At 47.7% G+C, this 26,317-nt stretch overlaps 1 protein-coding gene across 3 annotated transcripts in view; it reads left to right on the top strand.

Annotated features, from left to right (window-relative positions):
- Nucleotides 1-26,317, top strand: part of hdac9b (histone deacetylase 9b) — a 66,097-nt gene that overhangs the window by 26,559 nt on the left and 13,221 nt on the right. For all 3 annotated transcript variants that reach the window (XM_056602916.1, XM_056602915.1, XM_056602917.1), the window contains exons 6-8: nucleotides 15,598-15,729; nucleotides 16,031-16,146; nucleotides 26,109-26,225. In XM_056602916.1, coding sequence (XP_056458891.1) covers nucleotides 15,598-15,729; nucleotides 16,031-16,146; nucleotides 26,109-26,225 — 365 coding nt within the window. The remainder of the gene's footprint in view (nucleotides 1-15,597; nucleotides 15,730-16,030; nucleotides 16,147-26,108; nucleotides 26,226-26,317) is intronic.

Below are 26,317 nucleotides of genomic sequence, written 5' to 3'. Positions count from 1 at the left end.
AAATCCTCATTAATGCGCTCGCCTGTGTACGGCGAAAGTGTGGCGCGAAAAAATCCAAACTTGTCGCCGGTTTTGTGTGAAAGCACAATGCGCTTCTCCCTCGGCGGCACCATGTTTGCTGCGTTCTGAACCAAAACAAAGCAGCGTGTGTGTGACGTCATGACGCATTTGTGCGACCGGAACCGATAAGCGGAATCGTTAAGCAGGCTTGCTAATGATTCCAAGGAATCGGTTGACTCGGCACCGGTTCTGAACAAGAACCGGTTCTCGATTCCCATCACTACTGGGATGTCTACCGAATAGGGCTGTAACGATACGCGTATCGAAACCGAAATCGCGACACTCAAAGCCACAAACCTGTCTCGCGGTGTGAGAAGGCAGAAGCGAGATACTCCCTTTCTAACTCTCCGGTCAAAATGTCTGATTGAAATGTGCTAATAATATGTCTAAATAATAGTCCGCTGACACCGCTCCTCTTAACGATGCCGCAAGTCTGCGACGAGATGCCCTCTCTGTGATGACAGCTCTCCGTGGCTACGCTGGATTGCATTTCTCCCCAGCCGTCGAAGTCCTCACATGCGATATGAACATTTATCCAGAGTGGACCAAGCGCGAAAAAAATTGCCTGTGTGATCCCTGTTTCTATTGTTTTGTGTGATTTGACCGGCAGTTGGTCTGCTTATAGGTCGGACTGAAGCGACCACCGATTATTGACAGGATGGGTAATTTATTCTACCGGACTCGTTAGTTTCTTCACTAGACACACACGCTACCGCTCGCTCTCCTCGCTCGTCCACTCACTCGCTGACGTCACTCACACACGCAAACTGCCATTCTCGAGCACACACATACGCTACTCGTAACACTATGCCTCGTTATTGCAACGTTCATGTTAGACGTTCATGTTTTTTCCCATCTATTTGAAAGTTAGGCTATTAAACATGTTGCATTCTATAAGGCCTGATTATGTCATTATTTAAGCTACTTAATAAGAAGCGCTAAACGATATTTGACCAAACCACCAAACTAGTTGAGAGTTTTTGCCTACCTGCAAGCATCCTCCAACTGCAATTTTTGGTTATTTATTTATTAATTTAGCTATACTTTAGTAGTAATTGTTGTGTTGAAATCATTTCAGTGTTCCAAATTATTTGTTATTAAATGTTACATTAAGTTAATTGTTATATAAGTGTTAAATAAAATGCTATTTAAATTTAAAAATCGTGGGATGTATCGAACCGTGGGTCAAAAATCGTGATACAAACCGAATCGTGAGTTGGTGTATCGTTACAGCCCTACTACCGAACATCAGATAGTATGGTGTGTACCCAGTGGAATCGTGTTGTTATAGGCATGTGTCATTGCGTCGACATGCTCATGCCAGTGGGGCTTTAAGTGAGGCTCCATCGTCCCCAGCGTGTTCATGAGGGTACGATTGGCCCTTTCAGTGGTCCCATTGCCCTGGGAGTGGTAGGGGGTTGTATGGGTCTTAGTGATGCCAGTACACTTGCACAGCTCCTTAACAATAGCACTTTCAAAGTTGGTCCCTTGGTCTGCATGAAGCTTTTGGGGGAAACCAAACCGAAGAAGAAGAACAGAAGAAGTTTCGCCACAGAACTTAAGCCACTCTGCAGGCCTTTTGGTCTTTTGTTGGGTAGGCCTGTGCATAGCGGGAAAAGTGTTCTGTAACCACAAGAACAAAAAAGTTCTTCAAAAAAGTCCACACACACAAGCTCCATAGGGGCACTGCTGTGGATACTGACCAGGGGAGCCCTGAGGCCTGCACTTGGAGTCTTCCTGAGACAGCACCTTTCACACTGCTCACACCAAGCCTTGATGTCCTGGAACATTCTTGGCCAGTAAAATCTCTCTCTAATCATCTGCAACGTCCTCTAAAATCCTAGATGCCCTGGGTCATCGTGGAGAGCAGTCTTGACCATTGCACGTAGCTTCTCTGGCAACACCAACTGCTCCACTGCTCCCCTTTGGCCATCTTGGATGCGGCGGTACATGATACCATCCCTTATCACCACTCTCCACCACTCTTTTAAGAGAAGGCACACTTGACCACCACCACATAATCTCTTGCTGCGGTTTGGTTTGTGGTTTAAAGATTTAAAGTGCAAGACAGGGCCAATGACAGGGTCCTCCTTCTGCCCCACACGGATCTCCTGTTTTGTCATGGCAGGCAGTGATTCTGTCCCCACCTCTTTATAGGGCTCACTAGACGTTGGCCGTTGAGGGTTTGGCGGTTGAGGGTCTTCAGTGGTCTTTCCAGGGGAGCCGCCTGGTTCTTTGGTGGGCTGTGCCTCTACGCGCTCATTCTCACTAGTAGTTACCAGCTGAGGACAGGTTCGTAGGACCTGCGTGACCTCCTTGCTGGACATACAGGAGAGGGCGTCAAGCATTTGCGTTACTCCGTCCCCTTCGATTCTGAATGTCAAAGTCGAACGCAGAAAGCCGAAACACCCACCGCTGGCCTGTTGCATCCAGCTATCTAATCACATATCTAAGCGTCTTAGAGTTAAGCGCCATATACATTTAATTTATTATTATTATATTTGAGTGGGTTGTTGTCCGTTTGGACAGAGAATGGACGCCCATATAGATGGTCATAAAACTTGTCTGTCACGGCCCACTTCAGAGCAAGAAACTCTAGTTTATGCGCAGGATACCTTGACTCAGCTGGGCTCAAGCCTCTGCTGACCCTCTCGGTTCCACCCTGGAATTGAGCCAAGACCGCACCAAGCCCCTCTCCCGATGCATCAGCCTGAAGCACAAAAGGCTGGCTGTAATCTGGATAGGCCGGCATTGGAGCAGTTGTCAACTTTTGTCTCGGGGACTGAAAGGCCTTTTTGCACTCTGCAGTCCACAAAAAGGGTGGTTCGGGACCCAATCTCTTCTTTCCCCTTATTTTCTTTCTGGGATCACAAGATGTGAGGCCGTATAAAGGAGCAGCTATACTTGAGTAGCCTTCAACGTACCGCCTGTAATATCCAGCGAACCCCAAGAACTGCAGTACTTCCTTCCGATAAGTGGGCCTCTCCCAGTCCTTTACCCTGCTGATCGTCTCTGGGTCTGTCTTGATCCCCTCTGTAGACAACAAGTGACCCAAGTACTGCACCTCTTTCCTCACAAGATGGCACTTGGAGGGCTTCAACTTCAAGCCATGTTCTTGAAGCCTGTCGAAAACTAGCTGCAATCTCTCCAGGTGTTCTTCAAAAGTTTTGGAGAAAATTATGAGGTTGTCGAGATAGATCAGAAGGTGGGTGAAGTTCTAATCCCCAAAGCAGTCCCTTGAAGGTGGACGGAGCATTCTGCAGCCCAAAGGGCATTCTATTGGCCTCAAACAGCCCCATGGGAGTGCTGAATGCTGTCTCGTGCTTGTCATGCTCTGCCACCTCCACCTGCCAGTAACCAGATGTGAGGTCAAGTGTGGAGAAGTACTTTGCTTGGAGTTTAGCTTCCTGTAGTCTACGCACAACCTTAGTGATCCATCTTTCTTAGTGACAATCACTACTGGGGAAGCATATGGACTCTTACTAGGCCTGATGACTCCTGTTGCCTCCATCTCCGTCAACAGTTTCCTCACATCTTGCCACTGTGCAGGCGGAATCTTGTGGTACGGCAGTCGAAAAGGCTTAGGGTCAACCAGGGGTATGTCATGTTGCACTGTTTTTGTGAGGCCATAGTCCAGGGGATGCTGGGAGAAAACACCTACATTCCTCTCCACTAGTTGGTTAAGGAGGGAGCGCTGGTGTTCATTTTCGACCGCTGCTTCACTTACGTCCACCTTACAATTTGCCACTACTTGGTCCAGACTCAGGCATGCCTCCCTACTACCATTGCTGTGACAGCTACTCTGCTTGTCATCTGAAAATTCCACAACATGGTCCACCAGGAAGGCATTGGCCAGATGTGTGTGTGGCCTTATCACAATAGCATGCTGGGACAGGTTCATCAGCCTGACAGGGGCACAGCCTCTCTTTACATCAGCACAGACTTTAGCAACCAGGAGATTCTGGGGAAGCTGTAGGGGGGAGTTGCCTTCAATCAGGGCAGTATACGTCTTTCGCCGTGGGCCAGCTTTTATCTCACACCTTAAGTCTCTTTCTTTCCCTGCAGGAATCCGTATCTTACGGCCAGTATACACAGCAGGGCCCACCATGTCATCCGCTGCACCATAGTCAGTGCCGTCAATCTCCAGTAGAGCGGTGTGCCACTCTGGGTGGTTTTCCTTAGCCCTATGAAGAAACTGCTTGCCATAGGCTGCTCTGAGGTGCCTCCTGGAGGCACGGATGACATTTGTTCCCATGAGCAAAGGAACAGAGGAGCGGTACTCAGGGACAGAATCAGGGACAACAAAGGCAGGCACAGTCTTGAACTCTTTCCCCAGTGCTTTCAAATTAATGTGCAGGACACCATAGTAGGGCACACTCTGACCTGCTGCGCCCTCTATGGGTATTTTAGAAGGTTGCAGCTTTTGGTTCTTAAGGATTGGGTGGTTGCACCAATATCCATGAGTAATACTGGTTATCTGAGAGAAAGAGTCAATCAGAGCTTTGCACTTCATCCCATTGACCTCTACCTCCCCCTCATGTCTAGGACCCACAAATGGGTTGTCCTCACCGACAGTTTCCTTACTCTGCTGTGGGGGGTCTTGCTGCTCGCCCATGGTTTCCCCTGCGACCACAGGCTCTAGGCATTTAAATGCTGAGCTGAATTGGGTGGGTTCTCCTCTGCAAGTGTCATAGGCTGTTGTTGGCGAGTCCAGGATAGATTTGGATCAGGGAGCACCGCTCTGCAGACACGGGCTGTATGACCTTGCTTCCCCCACCGGTAACATGCAAAACTTGAGTTCTGGTTTGCAGTGCCAGCAGGTGCCTGGATCCTTAATGGGGGAACAGTGGGTGGGGCATACATTTTTGATTCCAGACGAGACAGCTTGGCCATCTGCTCCTCTTGGTTAGCAGCCAATCTCTTGACCATCTCTGACAACTCTGACCACTCTTTGTTATGCTTTGTCCTTTCTGTCCTCACATTTGTGCCACCCTCTGGTGTAACATGCACCTGTGCATGTGTTTTATTTGCCTTATGTTGCGACTGGAACTTTTTTGTCTCTTTTGCTAGGTTCCTGAGCTCATCTTGTCGCTCTCGGAAACTCCAAAGCCTGGGCTTCATCGCTGCAATCCTTACATAGACCTCCTCATCATTAAGCCCTCTTAAAAACTGTCGGGTGAGTTTACTATCGCGGTCTGGGAAAGGTCTCCCCCCTATTTGACTTTCTTCCACAGCCCGTAGCTTTGCCTCCAGTGCAATAGTATAAGAGCAGGGCGACTCTCCTGTCCTCTGGCTACGCTCGTAGAAGTCAGCTAGTGGATCTACGGAGCTGTGTGAGTCCCCATACTCCACTTCATTTCCCTAAATGCTTTCTCCGGGGTTTGGTCGTTGGGATGTAGATTCAGAACCAGCTTCCTGGCCTCACCACTCAAGTGTCGCACAACAGTAGAGAGGCGAAGGTGCATGGGGAGCTCAACTGCCTCCAGGAGATACTGCATGTCACAGACCCAGTCCTCTACCAGGATCTTGCTGTCTGCGTTACCAGTGAAGACTTGGACATTTTTCCCCTGGTGAGTTTGCATGAAACCACCATAGGCAGCCGGTGGAAGGCCCGGGTTGGTGAGAGCTCTGCTAGGTGGTCTTTGTAGTGGCTCAGAAAGACCGGGGTGCATATGTGGGATGGATGATGGATGAAAGGGTGTGGGCTGGGGGAAGACATTGGGATACATGCCGGCTTGAGGGTATGATGCAGATGTTGGTAGATAGGCTGGGGCAGGGGCATGGATAGGAGCTGTGTGATCAAAAGCTGCATAAGTTACATCCAGTGGAAGTTGAACTGTAGATTGTGACATATGCATTTGGGGGTTAGGTCCATAATCTGGCCGTTGGAGGGTCTGCCCAGCTTCATGGGGGTTACTCGTAATGTTCATTACTTGGGGTTGTTGAAAGCTTGGCATGGGTACTTGGGGTGCTGGGGTGGGATATGCATAACTGGTGTAGGACAGGGAGTTAGGCTGAACAGTATGGATTGGATAAGGGGGGGTAATTTGATGATTAGTGGGCTGCTGTACAGCTTGCGTCTCCCGGGAAGCCGGGGCGTCAGAAGCTTTGAGGTGGCAGCATGGTTGTGGAATCAAGCACGCTGGCTTGAGGCAGGGGGGCAGAGACCATCGGTGACTGGACCACGGCCTGGGGCACTAGAGAGGTTACACTGGACAGGCTGTAATCTGACCTGTTGGTCTGGTAACTTGGTCTCGCACCAGGGCTGTTGTCAAGGCATAGTGGGGGTACCTGCATTGAGGCTCCAGAGCCTGGTGATGTGTACCTATGAGCTGGAGTACTACAGTGATCATTATAAGGTGATATAATTGGGGGTTGGTAGGATGTGAGCCTGCTCCTGAATCTGTGGGGTTCCAACTGGTCTGATGGTCTTGAATGTGAGACTGTAGAGGAGCATTTGCAAACCTGATGGATCGGTTGGTAGTCTTTGGCCTCACTGATTGGTGATGGTTTACTTGCGGCCTCGGATTGGTGATGGTTTACTTGCGGCCTTTGGTGCCGGGTCACGGCACCAAAGATGTAATCCAAATGTCCCGCTGCCTCTCTATGACCCTTGGACTCTGCGTTGTGTTTGATTGTTGGTGTGATGGGTAGACAAGGAACACGAGGCACAGTTGTTCGGGATTGTGGAAGACACTTGGCAATTTATTCCCCAACGGTGGAAATTCTTCAACAGTCGTCTTGGAACTTGGAACCATTAGGGTCAAACATATGAAACAAGATTTAGAAAAATACTCTTTGACCCAACAAAATGTAAATATAAACACATATAACCATAAACTATATAATTCAATAAACATTCTCTTTCAGATAAAAGAAGAAAAGGACGAAAACATTAAATTAAGCAGTAGACAAAATCATATTGTACGAGATCATATAAGACCCAAACACACTCATCACATGTAACACTCAACAGTAAACAATCATCCTATGCAACATATTGACCAAACAAACTGAACGGATGGGTGGTTTAAACTTATATTTAAAATATAGATAACTAAAACACTGCTCACCTTGGAACCATCAGGGTCAAACATGAAACAAGATGGCGCACACACAAACTACGTTGGCCCACAAGGGACACAATATTCAAATCGCAGTAAACAGCGCCACATGGTGGCCTGTCTAATTAACAACCTTACATATGTGTTCTCTTTGACGAAATTTACATGACAACTCAGTATTTCTGAAGTTGTAGAAGAAAACGCTATTCCATGTGAGAATTAGTCCTATTATTTGGCCATAAACTGAGCCACTTGAAGTTTGAAATTCATGTGGTCATGCATCTGTATCAGCGGAGACTGCAACCGCGCTGTCAAAATATTAACTCGCACTTAAGGAGATGGAAGATGGCACTCTAATTGGTTGATTGCATGTTACGCCCAAAACACACCTATGAGTAATTAAGCTACCTCAGACCAACCCATTTTAGAATAGATCTTTCACAGTGTCTATCGGACAGTTCTCCTCACCCTCTGCCCCTGTGTCCTGTGGGGTCCCCCAGGGGTCAATTTTAGGCCCTGTCCTCTTCTGCCTATACATGCTCCCTCTAGGTCATGGTTTCTCAACGGGGGCGGTTCTTTTTATTATTATTATTTTTTTGTAAAAAAATAGGCTACCTGAAATAAATAGCCTATTTTCATTTATTGGTTTCTAACCCCTCTACCATCTCAGCTACTTTTTACTGTCTATGCACAGTGGAACATTGATAATACAGCGCGGTATCGTCATGATCTCTATAGTAACTCTGATAAACATAACCAAAGTTTGCGGGTTAACAGTTCAATAACCAACACAACACAATCAAACATTGCCAATAGCAAGAAAAAAATATCAAATTTTGTTTCATAGCCCGTTTTCCTCCTTCCTCTTGTTCAGTTCCAGCTGCTCTGAGCGTAGTCTCCACGAAAAGGCTGTTGCATTTCAAATACAAAATATATAGGCCTCTGCATGCGATCTGTTTTCGTGGAGTCCGCGTTGCCCGGGCCGCGGTGCCCGTGGTTCCCGGGCCATTCATTCATTCTTTCACGGGGCATGGTGGGAGTCGCGGGAGACGCGGGAGTGGTCGCGGTGCCCAAGGTCAAGGTACCCTGGCCGCAGGGTGCCGCGGCACGATGGGAGACGTGGCGGCCGGGAGTCACGGGAGTGCCCGCACTGAATGAATGTTCAATCCAACCTTTTCTTCCTCAACTCTTCTTTCTTGGCCTCTCTCGTGACTGAATGTTTGTATATTTGCGCCAGAGGATCAGGGTAAGGTCAAAAAAGGTTGAGAACCACTGCTCTAGGTACTATAATCAGGAAGCATAACATTGCATTTCACTTTTATGCTGATGACTCGCAATTATATCTTCCTCTCAGATCTGCAGACTCGCTCCAGACCCTCCTTGACTGCCTTGAGGGGGTAAAAGATTGGATGGGTAGTATCTTCCTCCAAATTAAGGACAAAACGGAAGTCATTATTTTTGGCCCTTCCAAATCCAAAGCCCCTTGCGCGGCCGACTTAGGTATTCTCTCCCCCTACGTCAAACCCAGGGCCGGATTAACAAATCATAGGCCCCTGGGCACAAATGTCTGAAGGCCCCCCCCCCCTCCCCGAAAAAAATCTGGAAAAAAGCGAAACCACTCAGTTGATGTCTCATCATGTCTGTGACTGTCAATTTTTCATAAATTTTTCATCTCTACCGTGGTTTTTTTTTTTCACCATAGGTGGACTGGCTCAATTGACAGGTTATGGGAGGGGGGTTAACTGTCACATTAGGCCACTATATTGTTCAGAATCATTATATTGCTGTTCTTATGACATTCGTTTTAATAATGAATTTTAAATGAATACCCTATTTAATAATACCATGTATAACTATTTTAAGAGTACAAACATTCATAAAAAAAAAAAAAAAAAAAAAAAGTTTCTTTCGTGTGGTGCCCCCCCACTGGCTGGGAATGGTTGGGTCCCCTGGGCACAGTGCCGTGTGCCCTAATGGTAGATCCGGCCCTGGTCAAACCCAACTCCAGAAACCTGGGTGTCATCTTTGATTCACATTTCTGCTTTGACAAGCAAATTTGCTGCTGTAGTCAAGAGCAGTTTTTACCAGCTCAGAGTCATTGCCAAGATGAACCCCATTTATCATTTCACAATCTGGAAATAGTAATACACGCCTTCATCACATCACGGCTGGATTACTGCAACTCCCTTTATCTAGGACTCCCTCAATCACTCCTCTCTCGCCTTCAGTTGGTTCAGAACTCCGCAGCAAGGCTGCTGACTGGATGCAGAAAGCGGGATCATATAACCCCCATCCTAGCATCCCTCCACTGGTTGCCCATCCAGCACAGAATTCATTTTAAAACCATACTTATGGCTTTTAAAGCCCTAAATGGCCTGCCCCGGCCCTACATCACAGAGCTCATCCACCACCACTCAGCACCCAGGTCCCTTAGATGAGGTAGCTTGGGTCTCCTGCACGTTCCATGCACTAGGTTGAAACAGAGGGGTGACAGGGCTTTTGCTGTGGCTGCCCCCCGCCTTTGGAACGAGCTGCCGCCTTCAGTCAGAAACGCTCATTCCATCACCATTATTAAATCTAGGCTCTAAACACACCTTTTCTCCCTGGCCTTTCCTCCCCTTTTGTGATATGTTGTTTATTTTATATGTTTTCATCTATGTCTATGTATGTGGTATGTGTTCTTTTATATGCCTCTTTGCACCATGTACGGCACTTTGGCCAGTGAAAACTGTTTTTAAATGTGCCTTATAAATTAATTGTACTTACTGTGGTAACTCGGTTTGGTAGAAGGGCTCCAAGTAAGGATCAGGCAGGGTGTGAGGGTCCAAAGCCTCAAACGGCGGTTTATTACACTCGGTTTCTTATATTCACACAAGTGTACGCTGTACATCGAAGTCGGGGGGGGTTGCTCGAGTCGTCGTTCCCGTGTCCGCCGTGCGGCTCACTCTACGCTCTCGGTCCTCTGCGTCGTCCTCTCTTCCACTCGACTTCTCCCGATCTGTCGTTTGGTGGCCTCCTTTTAACACCTGGGTGCCTCCTGCCCAGGTGCTCCTCGTTTCCCCGATTGCGGCTCTCGGGAAGTCGGGGTTTGTCGCCGGCTGTTGGCCACCGGTGGTATATCCCGGCCATCGACTCTCCCGAACAGGGGCGTGGCACCGGGGGAATGCCACACACTCCCCCCCTTTGCCTATGCCCCTCCGTGCGCGGGGCCCAGCCCCCGCACGCATCTCGGCGGGAAAGAGCGTCGGCGTTGGTGTGTTCCCGTCCCGGCCTATGCTCCACGGTAAAGGAGAAGGGCTGGAGGGACAGGAACCACCTCGTGATCCGAGCATTTGTGTCCTTGGCGGTGGCCATCCATTTCAGGGGGGCGTGGTCCGTCACCAGGACGAACTGGTGTCCTAGGAGATAATATGTCAGTTTGGTGACGGCCCACTTAATGGCCAGCGCCTCCTTTTCCAACCGTGCTATAGTTCCGCTCGTGGGGGAGGAGCTTCCGGCTGAGATAGGTCACCGGATGCTCCTCTCCGTTCCGGACCTGGGACAGGACCCACCTAGTCCCACCTCGGACGCATCTGTTTGTAGGGTGAAAGGGAGGTTAAAATCAGGGGTTACCAGCAGCGGCTCCTTACACAGGGCTCCCCGTAGGTCCTCGAAGGCCCTCGTCGCTGCCTCAGTCCAGTGGACCCTATCCGGGAGGGCCTTCCGGGTGAGATCGTTCAGGGGGCAGGCTAGGGTGGCATACCCCGGGATAAAACGTTGATAATACCCCACCAGCCCCAGGAACGATCTCACCTGCTTCTTGGTCTGGGGTTGCGGCCACTCCCGGATAGCCGCCACCTTGTCCTCCTGGGGTCGCACATTCCCCCTCCCCACCCGGTACCCCAAATAGGCCGTCTCCTCCCGCCCCAACCTGCACTTTGCAGGGTTGGCGGTAAGCCCGGCCGCTCGTAGGCCGTTGAGCACGGCCCGCACGTGCTTGACGTGCTCGTCCCAACTGACGCTGTGGATGATTATATCATCGATATATGCCGCGGCGTAACTGCTGTGCGGCCTTAGGACCTGGTCCATCATCCGCTGGAACGTAGCGGGGGCCCCGTGGACACCAAAGGGCAGGACGGTGTACTGAAACAGGCCCCCCGGCGTCGCGAAGGCCGTCTTTTCCCGGGACGACGGGGCCAGGGGGACCTGCCAGTACCCCTTGGTTAGATCCAGCGTGGACAGGTACCGGGCCGGTCCCAGCCGCTCGATCAGCTCGTCCACTCTAGGCATGGGGTAGGAGTCAAAGTCAGACACTTCATTCAACCGGCGGAAGTCATTACAGAACCGGTGGGTCCCGTCCGGTTTGGGCACCAGCACGATGGGGCTAGCCCAGGCGCTACGGGATTCCTCAATTACCCCCAGTTTTAGCATCCGCTCCACCTCGGCGCGGATGGCGTTGCGCCGGGACTCGGGCACCCGGTAGGGCGGGATCCGAACCGTCACCCCCGGAGCGGTCCGGATCTCATGGGAGATCACCGAGGTCCGCCCCGGCACGTCCGAAAACACGTCCCGATTCTGCAGCACCAGCTCCTCTAGTTCTTGCCTCTGTGCGGGGCTGAGGTCGGCCCCCATCGGGACGTCAGGGATCGCGGGCCGAGCCATTAAGGCCATGGGGGCCCGTAGGGGAGGGTCGTCCTCACCCCGCCACTGCTTTAACAGATTCACGTGATAAACCTGGGTGGGCTTACGTCTCCCGGGTTGCCTCACCCTGTAGTTAACGGGCCCCACGGCCTCTACTACCTCATACGGGCCCTGCCATTTCGCGAGAAACTTGCACTCGCTGGTGGGAACCAGCACTAAGACCCGGTCACCTGGTCGGAAGTTCCGCACGCGCGCCCCCCTGTTATACACGCGCGCCTGGGCCTGCTGAGCACGGGCGAGGTGGTCTCGGACTATGGGCCAGACCTTGGCCATTCGGTCCCTGACGAGCTCCACATGCTCGATGGTGGTCCTGTGTGGAGAGGGATGACTCTCCCACGCCTCCTTCGCCAGGTCCAGTATTCCACGGGGTCTCCTCCCATAAAGGAGTTCAAAGGGAGAGAACCCCGTGGAAGCCTGGGGCACCTCACGAATGGCGAAGAGGACGTGGGGGAGCAACTGGACCCAGTTCTTCCCGTCCGCCTCGATGCTCTTCTTGAGCATCCGTTTGATGGTCTGGTTAAACCGCTCGACTAGCCCGTCCGTCTGCGGGTGGTATACCGAGGTCCGGAGCTGGGAGACCTGTAACAGTTTTAGGAGCTCCTTGACTACGCGGGACATGAAACACGAGCCTTGGTCGGTGAGGATCTCCTTTGGGAGCCCCACCCGGCTAAAGAGTAGTACTAGCTCTCGGGCTACCGCCTTGCTAGTCGCCGCACGCAGTGGGAGGGCCTCGGGTATCGGGTCGCATAATCTAATATGACCAGGAGATATCGGTGTCCCCGGCTCGTCCTGGGGAGGGGTCCTACGATGTCCAGCGCTATTCTCTCAAAGGGAGTCACAATAATGGGCATCGGTATGAGCGGACTCCGCTCTACTGCCCGCGGGGCTACGCGCTGGCAGTCGGGACACTCCTGGCAGTAACGCGCTACATCTCTGCGTACCCCGGGCCAATAGAACCGCGCCACCACCCGCTCTCGCGTTTTGTCCATGCCCAGATGTGCGCCGAGCAAATGGGTGTGGGCCATGAACAAAACCTTCGACACGTACGGTCGCGGTACCACCAGTTGCTGTACTACCTCCCCCTCGCGCACGTCGACCCTGTACAGCAACCCCCGCTGAGTGCAGAAGTGGGGGTGGGTCAGGTGGCTCACTGAGTCCCTCACCTGTCCGTCGTGGGCGACCACATGCCCCCACGCGTGCCGTAAGGCATCGTCCCGATGCTGGGCCGTAGCGAACTGTCCCTGTCGGGCCGAGTTCTCCCCCCCCGCCTGGGCGAAGTCCGATAGCTCAGTTAGGGGGGAGCTCTCGGGCTCCTCGGGGGTGTTCCCCCTCTCGGAGGCGGTAACGGTGTCGGTGCTGGGCCCCGCTCCGTCTCCCGGTCCCGGTCGCGCCTGGTCCCCGGTAGATCGGGGCGGGCTCCCCGGCGCCGACGGTCCCTCTCCTCCGGACCCCGGCTCGTCGTCGGTCTCGGTCCGCGCGGCGGTCGGTCGGCGGGTCGCTCCCAGGGCTGGACCGTGGTCGGCGGCGGTCGGCGGGGCGGGTCCGGACTCCGACCCGGACTCTCGCGTCGGCGGGCGCCTTGCCCCTCGCCGGGACGGGCGGTGCAGCTCTCGTCCCCCCTGGTTCCCCCTCCTGGGGCTCCAAAAGCGGGTGAAGATGGGGCAGTCCCGGCCTATCAGGAACGGCACCGGGAGGGTCGGTACTATCCCGGCCCGGGCGACGAAGACCCCCTCTGGTGTGCGTACTACCACGTGGCAGGTTTCGTACGTCCGGGTGTCGCCGTGTACGCAGGAGACCTGCATCGGGGTCCCCGGCCTGCCCCCGGCTAGGTCGGCCCTCACCAGGGTCACGGCACTCCCCGTGTCCACCAGGGCATGGGTGTCCTGGTGCATCACCCTGATGGGGACGGTGGGGGAGTCCTTGAGGCTCTGTGTCCAGCAGGTCGCCAGCATACAGGTGGGGCGGTCTCTCGGGGCGGTGCACGCGGAGGGCATGGGGACGTCCTGTCGGTCGGGACAGTCGCGGACCAGGTGTCCCCGTTGTCCGCAGTGGTAGCAGCGCCGGGTCTCGGGCTCCCCTCGTTCTCGGGGCGGGGTGGACGGCCGGGTCCTCGGCGGCGGTGTTGGGGCCTCTCTCCGGGTGGCCCGGGGGTTGGGTCTCGGGGCCGCCGCCAGCCGCTGGGCCACCTGCCAGTTTTCCAGCTGGCGCACGAGGTCGTCCACGGTCTCAGGGTGGTGGTGGGCCAGCACCCTCCGGGCGTCGGGGGGCAGCTGTCGCACGGTGTTGTCCACCACGACCCGATCCACGGGGCTGGGTCCCGCTCCCTCTACCAGCCACCTCCGGGCTAGCCGACATTGGTGGGCCACCTGGGTCCGCACGGGTCCTCGGACGTCGAACGCCGCCTCGTGGAAATTGAGGGCCTTCGCCGCAAGGCTGTGTCCATAGTAGGCCAACACGGTCGCCTTGAGCGCGGCATACCGGCCCGCGTCCCCGGGGTTGAGGTCCTGACTCGCCTGCTGGGCGGGTCCGGTTAGGAACGGGGCCACTATATAGGCCCACTGGGCCTCTGGCCACCCCTCCCGGGTTGCCACCTGCTCAAATGTTTCCAGGAAGGCCTCGACATCGTCGTCGGGTCCTAGCTTTGTGAGCCGACTCGTCGGGGCGGTGGTCGGCGGGTCGCGGATGGCCTGCTGGGTCAGGCGGAGCACCGCCTCCGTCAGCAGGGCCAGGCTGGGGTCCGATTCTCTCGGGCCGGCTGGTCCTGCGGCTGTCCCGGGGTTCTGCATCTACGTCCGCGGGCATTCACCTCCGCGAACGGAGGAACCGCACCGGAAGAAAAAAACAAAAAAAAAATCAAAAACGAAGAGCCACTGCCAGTACGCGGGGAGGGGTCCTTACCGGGGGCCGCACGTGGACCGAGTTGCCCGCATTCTCCACCATATGTGGTAACTCGGTTTGGTAGAAGGGCTCCAAGTAAGGATCAGGCAGGGTGTGAGGGTCCAAAGCCTCAAACGGCGGTTTATTACACTCGGTTTCTTATATTCACACAAGTGTACGCTGTACATCGAAGTCGGGGGGGGTTGCTCGAGTCGTCGTTCCCGTGTCCGCCGTGCGGCTCACTCTACGCTCTCGGTCCTCTGCGTCGTCCTCTCTTCCACTCGACTTCTCCCGATCTGTCGTTTGGTGGCCTCCTTTTAACACCTGGGTGCCTCCTGCCCAGGTGCTCCTCGTTTCCCCGATTGCGGCTCTCGGGAAGTCGGGGTTTGTCGCCGGCTGTTGGCCACCGGCGGTATATCCCGGCCTCGACTCTCCCGAACAGGGGGCGTGGCACCGGGGGAATGCCACATTACTTACTTACTTACTAGAATTGCGTCAGGCGTTATTTATCCGTCGGTATAATAGCAACAGCGCCAAAGATCCACCCACAATGCTACTTGCGTTTCATGTTTCATACTTGCGTTTCAAACCGTTTAAATAGGGCCCCCTGTGTGTTGCTTCCCCTAATTGTGAGATGAGGTGGAAAGGGACTTGATGGTGGGTTTGTGATCTGTGAAACCGGCTCTGAATTCCTCAAATTATTACATGTGGAATTTCATGAGCTAATGTATTTGTAGACTTTGATCATACCTTGATCTGAGATTTGTACATTTGTTATACTTTTTTTGATGTATTATAACACTTTTCTTCACAGCTCTGATTGCTCGAGAATGTATTTTCTACCATACATTGAATGCATAATGATGTATCCTTACTTAAGATACTAATTAAGGTTGTGTTTGTTTGGGTTCTCAAGCCTCGGAGCCCAACCTGAAGGTGCGGTCCAGGCTGAAGCAGAAGGTGGCTGAGCGGAGGAGCAGTCCCATGCTGAAGAGGAGGGATGGCAACATCATAACTCCTTACAAGAAGAGGGCTCTGGAGCTCATGGGTACGACTAGCTGAGGACGTTTTTCTGTCATGATTTTCTATTGACACAAAAAAAATTCTGCTAGATATCCTGAAATATCTTTACACATTTTTGCTTTGATTTAATTCTTACTCCATTATCTGTAGATGTTTCTGACAAATATTTGCTCAGAAAAAATAACAGGGAGGCTTCTTCCAGGTGAAGCAATTTTCATTTCTCACTGAGGCATTTCATGTCTGGGATCATGTCTTGATCTGGGCATTTGGGAACACTGAATGTAGCTGTTATAACGATGCCCATCTAACGGTGATGTTTTCCACAGATTCTACTCCCACTAACAGCGCCCCTGGTTCTGGCCCCAGCTCCCCTATAGGGGCCTCTAGTGCACTGGGGGCTGAGAATGGACCCTCCTCTCTGCCCACCACCACAAAAACTGAGGTATGACAGTAAAACATCCCAAGAGACTCAGGCACTCTCTGCATGTAATTGTTGTTTATTGTTTATTATGGATCCCCATTAGTTGTTGCAGAAGCGGCAGACTGGGGTCCAATTATAATCTGAACATACAAACAATTAATCATCACTCAAATACAGTAAAAGTAGTGACAAAACTACAAATACATAGCAACAGTCAAACAAACAAATAAATGGGCATCTAGGCACCTCAGAGCGCAAACACCTTCATCAAGGCCGCCGTGAGTGAGTGAGTGTTGTGAGCTCCAGTCTACTGGCTAAACTATTTTGTCTACTAAGGATGTTGTGATATCTACGATTACCCGAAAAAAGTCTCTGGTGCTAATGAACTACCTGTGGTGAAACAAGAACGAAAAACTAAAGCAGCCTTTAGCACCAAACCCACGAGTTTTAAGACTTCACACCCTCCTTGTGCGAGTGGAAACGCTGCTGGCCTCACAATGGGTGAACCAATTACTCTCCAAAGTATTTGTGATATGATGCAGCAAATGAAGCTCGACATGATTTCACACATTGACGCAAAAATAGATTCACTTGGATCCAGTCTGAAGAAAATAGATGACTCCCTGCATATGCTCGGAGATCAGGTCAATGAGATTCAGCAAAGAGTAAGCTCAAACGAAGATGACATAACAGAACTGGTCAAACGTGTAAAGGTGCTCGAAAAGGAAAACACCGACCTTAAATCATGGACTGAAGACGCCGAGAACCGAAGCAGACGCTCCAATCTACGATTCGTCGGCATACCCGAGAGGGCCGAGGCCGGGGATGTCCTCGGCTTCATAAGTCATCTGATTCCAAAACTTCTAGGTGAAGCAAATTTCTCCGTTCCTCCTGTGATAGAGCGCTGTCATCGCACTGGTATCCTGGACAACGTCAAAGCCAAGGGTCCAAGGCCGATCTTGGTAAAGTTCCAGTGCTTTCAAGACAAGCTGAAGATAATGAAACTGGCCAGGGACAAGAGGGACCCCCTTCAGTACAAAGCGAGGGCTGTGAACCAAGGGGGCTCTTTGAAGGATGTTCGAATCTTTATCTACCCGGACTTCTCTGCTGGTGTAGTCCAGAGACGCCGAGAGTTTGATGCAGTGAAGAAAAAGCTCCGTGATAGGGAAATCGAATATGGCCTGCTCTTTCCCTGCACGCTGAGAATTACCCATGTTGGTAAGAGACATTTCTTTCATACTCCCGGTGAAGCTGAGAATTTCCTCTGTACACTCTCCTCCATTAACTCTTCCATTGACTCTGATATGGCAGCAGACTGATGGCTGGCGACCAGTCGATAGTGCCAGCGCCAACACAACACACTGCCTGCTGATTAACTTTTCGAACTTTTTTTGAACTTATTTTCTCATCGGACTGGCTGGAGTTTTATGTTTCATATGTGCAAACTATCGCTGATAGAATTGCTGAGTTGGTGACTGCTGCTTTATTTTTGTTTTGTTTCTTGCAAAATTGTCAATGGACGATGCTAGTGACAGCTGCTTTACTACTGTCTGCCGTATAGCATATCACAAGTGTCGTAAAATGGCGTAACACTAAAAGACGGGTTGATCTAAGTTATTTAAACTGGGAATGACAGACGCCTATATATAAATAATTCGTTTAGAATAATTGCTGAATACTTTTGGATGTTGAAGCGAATAAACTAAGAAGCTGTTGAAGCATATAATAATAATTATTATTAATAATTTATTTTTGTTTGCCGTCATCTGACGGCCTTATAAAGGCCCAATATATACCCCTTTTTAGTAGACATGGATCTTTCATTTTGATATGTCTGCAATATGCTGAGCCATGCAGACAGAGCTCTTTTTACTATTATTATTATTTCTTATTTGGTATGTGCCTTACGTGCTTTCTCCAATGCCGTATGTGCTCTCCTGTCGTGTGTGTGTGTGTGTGTGTGTGTGTGTGTGTGTGTGTGTGTGTTTGTGTGTGTGTGTGTTGCTCTCCTTCTGCCTCTCTCCACCTGCCCCTGCCTGCTACAATCCACAACCTGCGATGATGCTCTGTGTGCATTTCTTTTTCCATATCATTTGCATACTTACTCAGTTATTTTGGATTAATGAATTGTGCTAAAGGGCTGCATGTTATTCATTTGAACATTAGGAGCTTGCCACCTAAAATTGATTTACTGAGAGCCTGGCTTACCTATAATAAACCCCATGTAATAACTTTGTCTGAAACTTGGTTAAACAGCAATATTTCTGATGATGAAGTCAAACTTGATAATTATGTTCTATTTAGGAACGATAGAGGCTCAAGAGGTGGGGGCCTCTTAACATATGTATCCTCAAATTTGATTGCAGAACTTGTTCTTCCAAATGAGAATCCCCAGCATTTTGAAGGCCTTTTCGTCAAAATCATTTTTCATGAAAATAAACGACTAATCATTGGAAATATTTATAAACCTCCATCTGCCCCAGCAGACACTACTGACTGTATCCTGTCTACCATTAATTCTTTAGACTGCACCAGTGAAAAAATCATATTAGGTGACTTCAATTCTAATTGGCTGGATCGCTCCTCTCAAAAAGATCGGAACCTCTTTAACAGCATAAATCTAACTCAACTCATAACTGAACCCACTAGAGTCGGTCCCAGTTCTTCTTCTTTGCTTGATTGGATTTTAGTTTCCCATCCTGGCAGAATTGTACAATCTGGGGTCTTACCTGACTCTTTTAGTGACCACTCTATGATTTTTTGTATTTGGAAAATCAAAGTGCCTCATCTTCCTCCTAAAATGATTAAAGTAAGACAATTTAATAAAATTAACCCTGAACACTTCACTCAGGATATACTAAATATAAATTGGGAGAGATTCAAATTAATCCCATCTGTTGAAGATGCTTGGAATTTATTTTATACTGAGTTTGTCGAGATAATCAACAAGCATGCTCCTTTGAAATCATTATGGTCAAGGGTCGACATCTACCTTGGATCAAGGGAGATCTCATACACTTATTCAAACAAAGAGACGAGGCCTGGAAAAAATACCGTAAAACAAATGATGCTGCTGACTGGAATGCTTATAAGGAGCTAAGGAATAAATGTAAAACCAACACAAGAAATGCTAAAGGAAATTACTATAAAGACTGCTTATCAACTGATTTTAAGAACCCGAAGAAATTTTGGAAGAGAATCAATAGTATAACCAATAAATCCACAAAAAGCCCTACAACGCATATTAGACTAAATAATCAAACTGTGAGTGAACCTTTATTAATTGCAGAGGCATTTAGCCAGCACTTCGCTACAATTGGTAGCTCTTTATCTGGTTACTCTGGTCTTACCTCGAATCAGAATAGGTGTGGCAGCTCTTTTTGCTTTAAAACTATCTTTCCAATTGATGTTCAGCGGGTTATTGATAGCCTAAGCTCTGGATGCAGTGCTGGTCCAGATGGTCTGGAAATTAAGTTCTTTAAACTTGCCTCTCAAGTTTTGTCATTTCCACTGGCTGATTTATTTAATTTATCTTTCGCAACTTGTGAAACACCGTCATCATGGAAAAGCGCTAGAGTAACCCCTCTTCATAAAGGAGGTGACACCTCAGACACCAACAATTATAGACCAATCTCAATTATCAACAGTATAGCAAAAATATTTGAAAAACTAATATTTAATCAATTATCTAAATACCTTGCAGACAATAACATATTATCTCCACACCAATCAGGTTTTCGACCTAATTACTCAACCACCACTGCTCTTCTAAAATTTACAAATGACATATTGTCAGCAGCTGACAGCAAGATGCCTACAGGTGCTATATTTATTGACCTTTCAAAAGCATTAGATATGATCGATCATTATCTTCTCTTAGATAAATTGTATGCTATTGGTCTTTCTACTAACTCTCTATTATTTTTTAACAATTTTTTTCATTTTAGAAGTCAGTGTGTCTCCTTTCAGGGAAGTCTATCAGAATTTAAGATCAATGATAAAGGTGTTCCACAAGGCTCATCCTTAGGTCCTCTTTTGTTCTCGATCTTTATTAATGATCTTCCTCAAATCTGTTTGGACTCTCAAATTCATTTATATGCAGATGACACTGTATTATACTCATCCAGCTCTGATATCTTACAAATTCAACACTCTCTACAATCTGATTTTAATTTGGTTCAAATATGGTTCTCTTCAAATAAGCTTCTGTTGAATAAGAAAAAATCATATAGTATGTTGTTTTGTACTCAACCTGATCATTTGTTGTCAAGTAACTGGTCTATTAGTCTTCTTGATGGAACAACAATAGAAAAAATTGAAGAATTTAAATATCTAGGCCTCTGGCTTGATTCTCAGCTATCCTTTAAACCCCATATTAATGCAATCACCAAGAAAATCTTTGGTTGTCTGAAATCTCTTTATCGTTCTGTTGACTGCTTCTCACAAGAAGTCCGGAAAAGACTTATAATGCAATTAATACCCAATATTGGACTATGCTGATGTTATCTATGGTAACACCTTTGAAACAAGTCCTCTTAATGTGTAATATAATAGTCTTTGTAGATTTGTGCTCAGGTGTCCTTATATAACCCATCACTGCCTCATGTATGAGTCCCTGAACTGGCTTGCCCCTAATTCCAGAAGGCAATTCCATTGGTCAATACTTACATTCAAATGCATCCATCTCAATTTCCCTTCATATTTGAAACAACTCTTAATCCCTTTAACTTCTCAATACAGCCTACGGCACATGGACCACCTGTTTCTAGTTAAACCTAGAATCAGGAAAGAAATTGGTCGTCGGGCATTCAAATTCAAGCTCCATCAGATTGGAACAACCTTCCCTCCTCACTTAGGTCTATTACTTCTTTCCATATCTTCAATCATCTTTAGTTTTGCATTATAAAACATCCTGCTCTTGTTTCTGATCTATCTTACCTTTTCTCTCTAGGACTCATTCTACTCATACCTGCTTTCCTTTTGTCCACTATACTATTTACATGTGTGTATCTGGGTTCAAATATGTACTGTATATTCTACTTGTGCATGCAAGAAAATGTATTGTATGTAATGTATATTAATATATTTGATTGTACTCTGTGTAATACTGGCTGGTAGGAGGTGGGAAGGGGGGGGGGGGGGGGGGTAGCTATGGGGAGCATTGTTTGGAGTGTGTGTGAGTGTGCGTAGTGTTTGTCCTTGTGCTTATGTGTTGAATTTATGTTTATAACTTACTTTTTACTTTCATTGTATTATTTATCATTATTGTAAGGACCCCCTCGAAAATGAGATGATACATCTCAAGGGGCTATCCTTGAAATAAAGAAAGAATAAAGAAAGAATCAAAACATAATTCATTGAGCGCCAAGCCAAGTCAGAGTCCCGAGTTCATATTTAACATAAATAAAAATAGGATTTAATTTGCCTCTTGAATTCCCTCTTCACAGGTATAACACGAATGTGCGAAGGGAGTATATTCCACAAAGAAATGGACCTATAGAAGGATGTCCTCCTCATTGCATTACTCCTACAGTGTGGGAGCACAACTAGCCCTGCTGTTGCAGATCTAGTACCGTATGAATGAGCATCAGAGCAAAAACCAATTTCATTAAAAAGAGCTCTAGGAACATGAGTGGAAATTACATTCTTAATAAATATCAAGGACCTAATGGATAACCTATCAAGAGCTTTAGGCCACTTGAGATCAGAATGCATCTGATCTACATTTGATCTGTAAGATCTATCAAGGGCAAGTCTAGCAGCCCGGTTTTGTACAGTTTGTAGTTTGCTTAAGTCAGTCTTAGAGGCAGAGGGCCCAAATAACAGAACAATAGTCGAGATGGCATAATACTAATGTTTGAACAACCTGTCTCCGTAAAGTAGCTGGTAAGTAGGTGGCACATTTCCGGACCGTAGCAATGCTCCTACTCATCTGGCAACTATCTGCCTAACATGATCAGTCCAGGACAGAGTGTTACAAATAGAAAGTCCCAGAAGCTTTAACTTGCTCTCCTGCTTGACTGGCTGACTAGAAATCTGCAGATCAAGCATAGGCTGACTGGCAACATTATGCCGAGATCCAAAGACAATGCTGACAGTTTTTGATAGATTTAAAACAAGTCTATTTGCAGTAACCCAATTGACCACTGCCTTCAGATCTTGTGACAGAACAGACTTAAGTTTACAGCATGTAGATGCAGAATAGTACAGTGTAGAATCGTCATCGTATAAAACCAAAGTGGATTCTTGAATAACAAGCGGGAGATCATTCGTAAAAATTGAAAATAAGAGCGGACCCAAACAACTTCCTTGCGGCACACCACAGTCTATGTTAATGCTGTTGGACAGAGTACCATTCAAGAAAACCTGTTGAGTTCTGAAAGATAAATAATTTTCAATCCAAGAGATTGCCATAGGTCCAAAACCATAATGCGTGAGTTTTTCAATCAACAACTTATGGTCAATTAGGTCAAATGCAGCGCTGAAGTCCAACATGACAGCACCAGATAACAATGAATTGTCAATCCCCCTTAACCAATCGTCAGTCATTTTTACCAGGCAGTGCAGGTGGAATGACCCTCTCTGTAGGCATGTTGTGCATTACTTATCAAATCATTCTTAGACATATAATCATGGATTTGGTTATATACAATCCTTTCTATAACTTTACTCAAAACAGGTAGGATTGTTATAGGTCTACAGTTAGGACCACTGAATGTGGATTTGGTATCTTTGGTATGGGAATAATTTTTTCTTCTTTCCAGATTTTAGGACAGGTTCCATTAGATAGACAGGAATTAAATATGTGACATACAGGAAGAGCTATATAATCAACAGCTATTCTGAGTAATTTACCATCAATACAATCTGTACCAGCAGAGTTGTATTTGGAAATGGATCGTAACAATTTTTCAACCTCCTTGATTTCAACCGGATTGAACTCAAATGTACACTGTTTGCCTTTCATTATGAGATCATCAATGAGCAGACACGATTTGTTCTTTACATTTGTACAAAAGCCTCCCCTCAAATTTTCAACTTTTTCCACAAAATACTTATTTAGGTAATTTGACATCTCCTTAGGCTTAGAAATAAATACACCATTATCAGTTTCAATGAAGGATGCAGAAGCATTAGTACTCCGACCCATAATATCACTCATCACTTTCCATAATTTCTTACTGTCATGTTGGGCTCTATCAATCCTTAGCCGATACAATTCTCTCTTTTTTTCTCTGTTCACCTTCGTAACTAGATTCCGTATTTTACAATATGAACTTTTATCATTGACTGAACCAGAGGCAATAAAGCATCTTTTTAGCTCATTTCTTTGTTTCATTAAGTTCTTTAACTCCTCATCAATCCAGGGAGCTCCATTAGGCTTGACAGTGAATTTCCTAAGTGGTGCATGGTTTGTTTACAATGGGTACGAACAAATCCATAAAAATATTTAACGATTTTTCAGCATCAGGTTCAACACAGACTTTAGACCATTGAGCATACTTGACATCTTCTAAAAAAGCATTGTTGCTGAAATTCTTATATGACCTAGCACAGATTATCTTTGACTTTGCTTTTGGAATCTTTGACTTTCTGGACACAGCAACCAGGTCATGGTCACTGAAGCCAACTAACAATGACATTACCTTGGAACACCTGTCAGGCACATTTGTATAAATATGATCTATACAGGAGGATGATTGAGCTCCATCTCGGTTCAGAGCATTCCTAGTTGGTATGGAAACAATTTGACTCAAATGACAAGTATTGGTCATATCAAGCAACCTTTTCTTCATAGAGCAGCCATCTTCAAACCAGTTCACATTAAAATCACCAAGACAGTACATTTCTCTATTTGCTCTGTCAAACATATCACAGATTCCATTGAGATATTCTATTCTAGAGTTGGGTGGTCTATAGCAACAACCAATCAGTATTGGGCTAGTATGGGGTAAATTAACCTGTAACCACAATGCCTCAATGTTGTCATTCATCAAATCAGGTCTTAGTTTTACTGGTATATGATGTTTCACGTAGATTGCCACGCCCCCGCCAAATCTATTTCTATCTTTTCTGAACATGGAAAAACCCTCAATTGATATCAATGAGTCATCAAATGTACTATCCAAGTGTGTTTCAGTTATAGCCATTACATGAATTCCATTGTCCATCAATTTCGCTGAGAGTTCATGTGTTTTATTCCTCAAGCTGCAGATGTTTAAATGAGCTAATGCCAGGCCCTTAGGAAGACCCGGTTTGGAAAAAGTCCCATCAATGCTGGAACTAGCCATAAAACAAGTCCAGCATGCCAATACACAGGCCTACTGGGATTGTGACATTAAAATAACCAGGGAGTGATGCTGGAGTCTCTGAACAGTTGTTTATTGATGTACAATTTGTCGACTACCAGGGCAACGCGGCTGTTATGGCTCCGATGTTCTCTCATGATCGGGAAAAGTACTTTACGCCTGTCATGTATCTCAGGAGGGAATTGGTCATTCATGCCAAAGGAGGTGTTCCTCAGCTCTCTGCCCCTCCCCTTGACAAGCTCCTTCTACTGATAGTGTTCGAAACGAGCCACAATTGCACGGGGTCTGTCCTTTGAGGGTCTTCCCACTCTGTGCACACGGGAGAATGTGACACCCTGAACAGTTTCACTAGGCATGTTAAGCTGGTCTGACATAAACTCCCTAATGACTATTTCACAGTTCCTACCCTCAGCCTCTGGTATCCCAGTAAACACAATGTTGTCTCTCATAGAGCGACACTTTACATCCAGAAGCGATTCCCTCACTTCTTGTTTACTGTTTCAATGGTATCAACTCTGGCTTCCATAATTTCCATCTTACCCTTCAGTTCTACATTGTCCTTGACCAAATCTGAAATGAGTTCTTGACTGAACTCTAAGCTTTCTTTTAGGTAATGAACCTCCCGTTCATTACATGCAGAGAGTGACACTTAGGTTACTCATCTTTCTATCTAATGCAACATCAAATGAAATAAGTTAGAAAAAAGACTTAAAATGTCATTCATTTTCTTGTTATCTCTTCAGCTTGGAATGTTTCCTTAATGTACATTTACCCTGAATTCATAATTTTTAGTAATGTTGCCGTTTAAGGCGTTCATAAGTCCACCCCTTTTCAGCCCTGAGAACAGGTCATTATTGAGTCGGGGGAGCGGGTCGTGGCCGACCAACATGATATCTCCCAAAGAATCTTTACAGGCCAACTGTGTTTTCTTTAGGTTGTTAAGGCTCTTCAGATCTCCTAGTGACATGGGGGGAAAGATGGCCTGACATTTGCCTGGAAGTTAGGGGGGCTGAAGGGTGATGGGGAAGGAGTATCATTGATATCTCAGGCACTGGTAGCTAGAGACACCCACATACTAACAACATAAGCAAACAGCAGATTGCTATTGTATCGGCGCCAAGCTGCAAATGTCATGAAGACCTGCGAGGCCCCCTGAAGACCTCATGCCTGTTGCAAAAGCAAGGCGTTTTTTTGCACCGTTACATTAGGTGTCCTTTTTCAGAGAGAACTCGTCCCTCGGGTTGTGTGTCGGGCCGGATATCCCCTCACAGGTCAGCGAGTACTGGTTGGGGGTTGGAAGGATAAACATAGGTAGTTCAGAGATGTTCCACCTCTCTGCAGGGTATAGGAAGTGTGCCCCAGTGCTGATGTTCTCTCAAAAGTAGCTTCAGGGGTGGGGACCCTGGACAAACGACAGGGAGCATGAGAACTATATGCTCACTATACACTCTTTGATGAAGGAAGAAGTCGGCTTTTCAAGAAACTATTATGTAAGGGTTGATTCTGGGCCATTGTTGTGATTTTCCACTATTTGGGGTGGGATTCATGTATTTTTTGACTATAGACGTACGGCTACAGATAGGCATGTTTTGGCTTTATTAAGGCTTTATTGTGTTATTACTCAAGGGGATATTTTCTTATATTTATTTGACTCCCTTCATCTTCTTGATACAGCGTTGGCCCTCACAGCCCAGATTGTTCCGTCCTGAGGGTACCATGTCCGTGATGAGCCTGTACACGTCTCCATCCTTACCCAACATCACCCTGGGACTGTCGTCCTCCCCCTTCAGCGTGAGTACACACCTTGCCACATCACAAGATCTGAATGAATCACAACAACTCAGAAAACACACAACTCTGGTCTACTCTTCAGGGATACACAT

Source organism: Gadus chalcogrammus, chromosome 11 (assembly GCF_026213295.1).
Source record: "Gadus chalcogrammus isolate NIFS_2021 chromosome 11, NIFS_Gcha_1.0, whole genome shotgun sequence".
In the NCBI taxonomy this organism is placed as follows: domain Eukaryota; kingdom Metazoa; phylum Chordata; class Actinopteri; order Gadiformes; family Gadidae; genus Gadus; species Gadus chalcogrammus.
Note: the sequence above shows the minus strand (reverse complement) of the source record. Positions and strands in the feature narration are given on the sequence as shown.